Source organism: Magallana gigas, chromosome 8 (assembly GCF_963853765.1).
Source record: "Magallana gigas chromosome 8, xbMagGiga1.1, whole genome shotgun sequence".
Taxonomy (NCBI): Eukaryota; Metazoa; Mollusca; class Bivalvia; order Ostreida; family Ostreidae; genus Magallana; species Magallana gigas.
Genome location: NC_088860.1, coordinates 44,452,275 through 44,462,103, shown reverse-complemented (window position 1 = coordinate 44,462,103; position 9,829 = coordinate 44,452,275). Strand labels below are relative to the sequence as shown.

At 31.3% G+C, this 9,829-nt stretch overlaps 1 protein-coding gene across 2 annotated transcripts; it reads left to right on the top strand.

Annotated features, from left to right (window-relative positions):
• Nucleotides 1-691: 691 nt before the first annotated feature.
• LOC117690339 (polyadenylate-binding protein-interacting protein 2) lies at nt 692-8,273 on the top strand. Of its 2 annotated transcripts, none has more exons than XM_034474329.2 (4): nt 692-817; nt 2,901-3,050; nt 4,881-5,021; nt 7,872-8,273. In XM_034474329.2, the coding sequence occupies exons 2-4, from the start codon at nt 2,922-2,924 to the stop codon at nt 7,941-7,943; spliced, it is 342 nt and encodes a 113-aa protein (XP_034330220.1). In that variant the 5' UTR covers nt 692-817; nt 2,901-2,921; the 3' UTR covers nt 7,944-8,273. The 2 variants fall into 2 exon arrangements, with proteins under 2 accessions (XP_034330220.1, XP_034330219.1); XM_034474328.2 differs by lacking the exon at nt 692-817 and adding an exon at nt 987-1,127.
• The last annotated feature ends 1,556 nt before the right edge of the window (nt 8,274-9,829 follow it).

Below are 9,829 nucleotides of genomic sequence, written 5' to 3'. Positions count from 1 at the left end.
CGTTTTTGTTTTGTTTTGTTTTTTAAATATGTAATTATATAATTGAGAGCAATACTCGATTTGAGCTCAAAATTTTCATTTTTTTTTTTTAATTTTCAATTCTAATGACTAGAATAGTTAATTCATTTTAGCATTTTTAATTTAAATTTGAATGTCAAAAATAAAGTGTTACATGCTAGATACAGCGCATATAGATGTATAAAGTTCTTTGTTTTGTAAACAAAGCTTGAGTCATGTTTTTTAACGTAAAATTAATGTACTGTAAAGATATTACAATACCTTCAAAAAATATAGTCCTATTAGCTGTCTCTTGGAAATGTCTATACATGTAAATAACTTTATAAACATTAACATCAAAATTTGAACTGAACTTTTATGCAGAGTGAGATATTGCACCTATAAAAACCAAAACGACGTTATATTCAGCCTTGTTAACATAATTAAGATTTGGAAAAAATCAAATCTGAAAAAAAAAATCAAATCTGATAAATTATGCCTGAGTTTTTATACATAACTTGTCGATACTTTTGGCAACTTCTTGGTTGATCCAGTTGAATAAAGGATCTAAGTTTTAAAGCTGACCACAGGTCAATTTCCATGAACACTTCTTGTTTGTAGTACTACAATATTAATGTAATGTTGTGATTTCTTTTCAGTAGTGATCAATTTTCAGTGACCTCAATTAATCGATCAAGACGTGAGGTTGGTTTAAACTGAATGTCCTGCTCCGATAAAAAGGCTGATAACTCTCAATTCAGTTTACTTGTTCAAGAACAGCCGTACAGACACCACAGTGCTTGGAAAATCCGGACAACAGGTATTGCTATAAAGTCGGGCTCGATATTCCGCTGATTTATGATTTCCTTCCGAATTCCCCCCTTCGGAGACTCATTGTTTACAAACAATCCCTGGCTAAATTAATGCGCACCAACATAGCAGTATTTTGCAAAAATTACAAAATTCTCACTAATAATACAAATCGATTACGAATTATCGTTATATGAAGCATTTCATTTTTACCGTCTTAACCTCTTTAAGCCATTATATTTACCGAACGAAAGAACTATATTTTCTTTGTCATCACAGCTGACATTGACCATCAAGAAATTTGTTGACAAAGAGAACGGGTGAGTTTTTGGTTCAGGCATCCATGATAGTGATTAATAATAACTGCAATTCGTAGCAAAGGGAAAATTAACTAAATATATACCTGATAATTTACGAAGTTATCGCTGGAATCATTGTCAAATCCAAAATACTCCGTGACCTAGTTTTGAATTTCTCTGTGTTTGTAAACAACTACAGATCTATTTTACAACTGACACGAAGTATTTTATTGTGGGTTTATTTATGGTTTATAAATAAACATTTATAAAATGAATAAATAAATACTCTTGTAAATCTAAAGATTAAGATAATGGAGATTATAACTGTATGGAAAATACTTTGCTTAAAATATGAATCACATCATGTACACGTATACCTATAATAAATATTCTGTCAATGGGTACGGGTCCAAAAAATTAGATGAATTTAGACATGTTAGATTGGCACATAAAATTTAGGTCTCAATCAGTTTAACTGCAAAACTGTAGTATCTTCTAGGCCGATAGATATGACGCTGATCATGTGGGGAAAATTGACAGTGGAGTCTCGGTTATTGTGCAATATTTTTTTATATATGACATAAACCAAGTCTATCAGGCATTGTATGCATTAAGGATGACTAATTTGGAAGCATATTAATAATTTACCTGGCTGGTTCAAGATCATGTCTCAAAATTATCTTTAAATTAATACATTGTGAACACATCTTCATTAGCCAATTAAGGGCTAGCAAAGATGTGTGAACATTATTGAAATAATTATATTTTCAGTATGACCATGACAAAATGACAACTAGCTGCAGAAATGTAGCTATATGAGAAGAATATGTATTGATATTCACTAACTGGCATCATGCATATAGACATATACTCTCAATTTGACAGTTAATGTCACTTAAGGTCTTTCGATTGTCGTGTGACGTCATTGTGAGCAATCCGGAATATTTTACCGTTATCGGTTATAATAATAGTGTTATGTGGTGCATAGTTTTGCCAATATTTCTTGATTTATACTTGTGTTTAACACATTTTAAGCTATGTAAAGTGAAATGACACCAATGTTTAACAATTCATAGAGAGTAGTTTGAGTTGAAATCGCTGAATTCAATGAAAAACTGATAAAACCGTATATAGGCAAACTTGACAGAGACCACAATTCATAATTTTTTACCAGGCAAGGTAAACATTTCTTTGCAGATTTCGATAGGATATATAATGAATTACAAATGTACCAATTTTCAGTGAGTTTGAACCATTATTTCAAAAGTTATAGACGTTTTATGTTGCTAAACTGTACTTATTCATGGTTGAAAAATCGTATCAAAATGCACTGTAAATGTGATAGCTTTCATACTGGCAATTTTAAATGGCCTTAAAATGTTAAAATACTTAAAATAAAGGATTGCGATTAATTTCTTTTAAAAATTGCTTTATTATATCGAAATTAGTTAAAATAAATGTGATGTTTGATAAGAGAGCAGTCGTTGCTATAACTGTCCTGATAGTGTACTTGTGTTAGCTCCTACAGCATGAACAAAATATTTGCAACATACCAATATTTAACTTTAATTTGATTGTTTGCATATTAATCATCAAATTTAAACAAAAATTACACAGATTAAACCATAGAAACATCGAGGGTGGAGAAACCTTAAACCCATATTTTCTTAAGCTACAATGTACATCATGCAAGATGTAGCTTGCAAAGACATTTAAGAGTACATTAATTGTTGGCAGGCTGATATAATGTAATCATTAAATACGTCATGTGTGTGTTTTATTTTTTGTTCTCAGAGATAAAGTATTAGGAGTAAAATGAATATGAAATTACCTGCCTACCTCCAAGACGAGGTTGAGAACCTAGTCCCATTCGGAAATGAAGACTTGGACTTTTCCGAGTTTGAGTGGATGGCTGACCAAGAGCTTGAGGAGTTTGATAGACAGGTATAGCCTAGTTAATCCGACTTTTTTAACACATAAGGAATTGTAGCTTCCAGGTCGTCTATCCAAATTTTTATGACCGGAAGCTACATATGGACTTTGATTTGACAAAATCCTAGGTCTTGGTGTTCCATCTGAGGTGAGTTCAACATAGCGAGCACTCGTCTCGCCAAAATTCCCTATACCCGCAATACGAATTTTGGTGAGCGCTCGATCGCTATGTTGAACATGCCCCTGTTGATTTATTTTCCAGCTGACATTTGTATATGGCTAAGCTGCACACATGTACATGCATGTGTATCAATGCAGTGATCTATTTAATATAATGTAGCAAAATTATAATACCAAGGAAAGCCCTGCTCTGTAATTTATCTACTAAGTATGCGGACTTACGTTTATAGTCTGTCCATTGTCCAATCATCAGATTTGATCAATGTAGTTTATCCAGAATGATATATTTAGTGTGAACATTATTTGGCAGAATTTAATTCTTCAACATGTTGGCGCAGATTTGATACAGAGCATTTCTTAACGTATCTATTTATACGTGTTTGACATTTGGCGATAAACTAATTAATTTACATACATTTCAGCAAAGTTAATTAAGCCATATTAATATGCCAAAATATGGTGCATAAAATGTATAGCAAAATGTACACATACTGTATTACATTTATAGTTGTTCTGTATTCACGAAAATATTAATTGCCACCAGTAGAGTGCTATCATATGGGTAAAGGCTGTGCAATGACCTTGAACGTATTTTATAATCGAAGTTCAAAAAACACACTGAAATGTTTCTGTACAAAACTAATGTTACAGATATTTACCGGTAAATGAATAATAATAATTTTCTGTAAGACGATCTATAGCATCCTTCACAAATTAAATCCTTTTATCCTAACGATATTTACTAAATTAAAGCACACAGGGCCTTTTGGGATGGTTATCAACATCTCAATGATATATACTATTGTTTATATAGATTATTACATGGCAATTTTTATATTGCATCCCATATAATTAGCCTGAGGTCGCTGTATATCCGTCAGCCCGAGAGCCGTTAGGCTAGGGATGGTATACAGCAACCAATATTTTCTATAAGTATAATAAATACCATAATTATGTATATTAGTACATGTACTTGTATTCAGTTTTGAGTATTCTAATGATCAAGTGTTTGCATATACTGTATACATAGTAAGTAACTATATACTCAGTAAAAAGTTTCCTTATCATCAGACATAAATTTCCCTTCAAGTTATTCCCCTTTGGCCAACACCTGGAATATGTAGCTGATGCATTTTCCTGTCAAATTAGCAACATTACAAGTTAAACACAACCATTATAAATTTCAAGTGAAAAAAACTACATTTTTCTCAATTTACATCTCAATGCCCAATTATGACAAGTTTAAGTTTGTTCAATAATGAAACAATCATATATGAAATACAACTTGAACTTGAATGATAGTACAGGTGTATATAGTACATAATGAAATTTGTGATTGCTTGAGTGCATGGTATAATATTTTGGATACCTGTCAATATTAATGTGGATTAAAGTACATTTTGATTTAAAAAAATCTTTCATCATTTTAGATTTTTCAAAGTGTACGTTCACTATATACTATTTGGCTAAAAATTATAAAAGACGGCCCCTTTTCAAATTAAGTTTTAAGGTCAGATTTTCAATGTCATCATTTTTAAAAATATGAGATAAAATTTCAACAATTCGGTGTACTAGCGCCTTCGATCGATCTTATTACTATCGAGTTGTTTATTAACATTTTATGTTCTAATACTTATAACTGTTAATTTGTTTATTTTTAAGGTAGAGGAAGAATACTGGGAGGGAGAGTTCATTGAGGCGTGTTTTGAGGAGATGCTACAAGAGGAAGAAGAGAGAGAAATGATATTCTTTTCCTCATCATATCCTGACCACTCCCATTCAACAATGGATAGTCACAACAAGGTTTGTAAATGAAGCACTCAGGGGTTTTTTCTGAAGATGCATCTTATGGACAACAGACCTAATTCATTTATATATATATACTGCTCATCTAAAAGTGATTGTCAAGAAATTTTAATATGACGTCACAATCACTAAAACTCAATAAAAACTCGGTTATAATGCAATGTATAGCTGCTCTATGTCATCAATACACACTTTAAATAGCGTAATTAAAGTAGTGGCTGACCTTGGTATTATTTAGCTTGCTATTAACATGCTAAAATAGGCTTTTCAACTTTATTTAAGGAGTCTCGGAGGAGAATGTTTCAAACATACGATTGCCTTTAAATTTCTTGCAGTGAAATGTCAACTTATGAGTAAACTATGTGCAAAATATGAAGTAAATTACCCGGATAGTTTATCTGTTTGTCCCGCTTAAATTTTGGTCGTATATCCGATTCATCACCGACATTTTATATAGGATTATACAGGAAAATGAGGGTTTTCATTTTCAATTTCATATTAAAAAAATTACAAACATACGATTTTCTTTAAATTTTCAGCGATGGAAGGTTAACGTTTAAGTAAACTTTTTGCCAAATTAAAACGAAATTGACCAGATGGTTTTTAGGCTATCCGTCCTCATAGTTTGATCCTATAAACGTGCCGTGCCAGCCATTTTACATTATGGAATTGTATAAAACAAAAGGATGTTTATGAATCAAATTTAATTTTATTTGTATTAGAAGAAAAAATACATTTCCACTCACACAGAACGTAGAAGGGTCGCGTATATGTTTTTATTTTGCAAATTATAATTTTGATTTTAATTATTGACGCTGTAATAGAAAATGCATGACATTAATTTTTGTCAATTGTTACGTCAGAGTCTCAACTGACGTCATCCTAAGACGTTGACTCCGACGACAATAACGTTGATTTTGAAGAAGCGGGGAAAAAATTAAAATACTTCTGACATTATTCTAACGATTAATTTCACTTAAATTAATTTTTTGATAAGTAATTTTTCTGAAATAAAAACGTTACATGATAACCTTTATCATTGAACATTTTACTTTAAATTTGTGTTTTACAACAGAAATGTGCAATACCCTGCGCAGAGGGCGCAAAATTTTAAACCCGCTACCGACCTTAACATATGCACAATTTTATGTCGGGGATGTCAAAGTTCAATATATTAATAATAAGTTTTATTTTTGCTCAAGTACTTAATAATTAACCATCTACATAGATTAATTAACAGCATCTAGAGTTTGGGCCAGTAAACAAATCATAATTTACATTCCAATCCACTTTTTGAAGTTTTTTATAATAAAAAAAGATTCATCACACTCTAATAATTGTTTTTGTTTCATAACTCACGAAAGAAAGGATGTACCTAGCTTTCTCTTGGAGATTGTGCAGTACTTCTCATGAAAAATTGAAGCTAAATAACGACTCATCTCTCTTGTCTTGTGATTTAAAAAAAAAAAAATGATGACATGATCATTTTTTAAATTTTATTAATCAAAATTATCATAAAAGTATCATATTTCAATTTGGATAGAAAATCTATTTCAGATTTTTTTTAAAAATCATGTTATTTCTCACAAGAACACTTTTCCCCATTATGTTCAATTGAAAAAGAAAAGTAATACAAACAATTTTTGAAATGGTCCCTTCTGAACATCAGTCAATAAGTTGATTTTCTGTTATTTTTTGGTTGATTTTGATATATATCTATAGTAACTCCAACTCGTATAAAATTGTCATGAAAATCACAGGAATTGTAGAAATGAATTGGCTCGATCCACCATCCTTCATTATAATCCAGTGTCAATTTGTCATCACCATCTAACAATAACTACAATTATATAAATTCAAAAATGATCAAACCAAAAAATGTGTTTGACTTTTGAACAATGCTTAATTTGATGACACTTGATCTTGTGATTATAATATTTCAAATTACATAAATGACACAATGAAGACTGTATAGCCTGATGATTAAAATCAAATCTTGACACAGGTTCCTTTGTCATACATTAAAAAAGAAAGCTAGTGAAAGCGTTATTTAATTCAGACTGCTACCAAGAAAGCCTTTAAAGTTCAGTAGTTACTATAGAAATGACTGGTGTGAAGTTATTTGTAAATCGGAGAAGGGGGGGGGGGGGAAGGAAATCCTATCCCTTGATGTATCCGGACATACAGGATGCATTCTGCTATAATTATTATAATTACCCGGGATGTCTACTTCCTTTTATGTTCACTTGGCAACAATTTCAAAATCCAAAAAAAGGTTATTGAAGTTCAAAATAGATGTCTGCCTGTAAACTTTGAATTGGATCCAAACTATGATGGATGAACATTAAGTGAGGAAGTCCATATAACCTACATCTGTAGCTCTAGATCTTGTTCAGGCTCTCCATTAGAAGTAACCTGAAAGGCTACATTTTGTAATTGTCACATCAAAACTTTTGGTAACATGTTTTTAAAATAAATATTAGGTCCCAACCATGCACTTATTATTTAAATATTTTTACCTCATGGAAATTTGAATGTTTTGGATACTATAAATTCCTTTTAAATTTAAATGCTACAAATGATCACAGTGAGGATCATTTCTTGCAAATTTCAAAATCTCATTCTCATATTGTTGATCGACTGTCGTCAACTTCATGAAATCGCAACAAAAGATTTTTTATTCTTGCAATTCGATACAAAATTATGGAATCGCAGATTTGGTGCATGTAACTAAGAAGAATATTAGATGTTAAGTATCTTGAAAGTTTTTTTTTTGATGTTGTAAGGTAAAGGTTTGACTGTTAATTTAATGCATTAAGTTTTTAATAATTTCTTTTTCCCCTGCAGGTTTTCTCCAGCAAGTTGAATCCTGATGCACCAGAATTCGTCCCAACTACCCACAAGAAAGGCAAAGCATAGCCCTCAAGTCTCGTGTAGAACAATTATATTATTCAAACTTGGGTCGCATTTAACTGCATAGAGCCCTGCTTGTCTTTCATGGAGAGAAAAAATTTACAAAAAAATGACAATACTCCAAACATTCTTGTATACTTGGGAGAATGGCGATAGCTAGTGGTGATTTTTGTATTGTGCACATTTCCTATGACATGTTTTTATGTTTACATTTCTCCATTTGAAGGACAGTGTCTGCTCACTTTAGTTTATCACAATTATGAATACATTTTCCTCCCATTGTTTTAAAAGTGCTTTAGTTTAATGGTGCATCAGCATGAGGAATATATTATAGGGCTCGAGATGTTTTATAAGTGTGTGATTGTGTATACTTGAAAGTGTTTTAAACACATTAAGTTTTTCATTTACATCATCAAGTGCTAAATATTACCTCCTTTTTTTTTCTTTGACACAATTCAAGTAGGGCACAGACCATTTTTCTTTGTTATATCAACTTTCAAGGGGGAAGTGTTTATTATAAGGTACATGTACATGCTGATTATTATTTTTTATCTTGATTGTAAGGAAAATGAATTGGTAATCTCTTTAAAATCTAAGTGTTCAGAAAATATGAAATTGAGACGGTTTTACAATACTTTTCCATATACCCGTAATTTAATTTTTTTTCAAATGTTTAAGAAGTTGCAACATTAGTTTGATATTTGTGACACCCCATCCTTTTTAAGATATTTCACATATGTATAATAATTATTGCAACTTAAGTTTGATTTCTGGGACACCCCATGCTTTTAAAGATATTTTTCACATATGTATAAAAGGAGCATTGCATGATGATCGTGTTAAGCATTTGACAGTGAGTTGAGTATAGTCAGTTAAAACGTCTGTTGTTTGCAAATGATAGATGTACCAGAAATATGTGTATGAGCAAACAACTATTTCATTGTGTTGGATCTGTTTTTAATTGAATGATTGCATTATACGGATATAAGACGTTTTGCTCATGGCTGTGTACAAGTATTTAATGTGTTTTGTGTTTATATATTTTTTTTTGTGTTCGCCATCTTTTTCTTTGTGTTTACAAAAATCACATGGTGCCAAGTGCCAGGATGTTTATAGAAATAAATTTTTTGAAGCAAAATGAATTACTGACATGGCTTTTTCTTTCATTTGTCAGATAAAAGAAAAAAATAGACAGAGTGAAGGTGTTTGAAAACTGATTAAGAGAACTCGATGGTCGTGGCCATTTTTAGACTATTTTTATCTCCTTGAGAAGAGATCTGTATAAAGATCGAGGAAAATGATCCAACTTTAAAGCTAAAATATTTTGGTTTTTTCTCTACTAAATGTTAGTTTATGGCCAAAAATATCAAATGTCAAAGCTTTATGCAGGTCTGATGTTTGGTTTGTTGACCATCCAGTCTCCTTAAAATATATATATATTTATTACCTAATCAAAGGGATTTTGTTGTTTTATTACAAATTGAATATTTGCGTCTATTTTGAACTGCCGGTCAATAGACTGTGATCAATTGAACCGCTGGTCAATAGACTGTGATCTATTGGACCACCGGTCAATAGACTACGATCTATAAGTATTGGACCGCCGGTCAATAGATTGTGATCTATTGGACCGGCAACGTATATCAGAACGCGTGTACCGTGTATGTTATAATGTTACATCCTTTCACAGGGAATGTATATTCCTTTACATTGACGCTGTTTTTAGTACTTGGTGAAACCAAATTCAATGTTATCAAAATGAAGTATCAAATAATCAACAGTTTTAAAGCCTCATATAAGGTAAACGACTACCGGTATTTAAAAATCTAATGGGTTGACGACTCCTCCTTCTTTGTGTAAACTAATATATTAAATTGAGATGTTGTAATGAA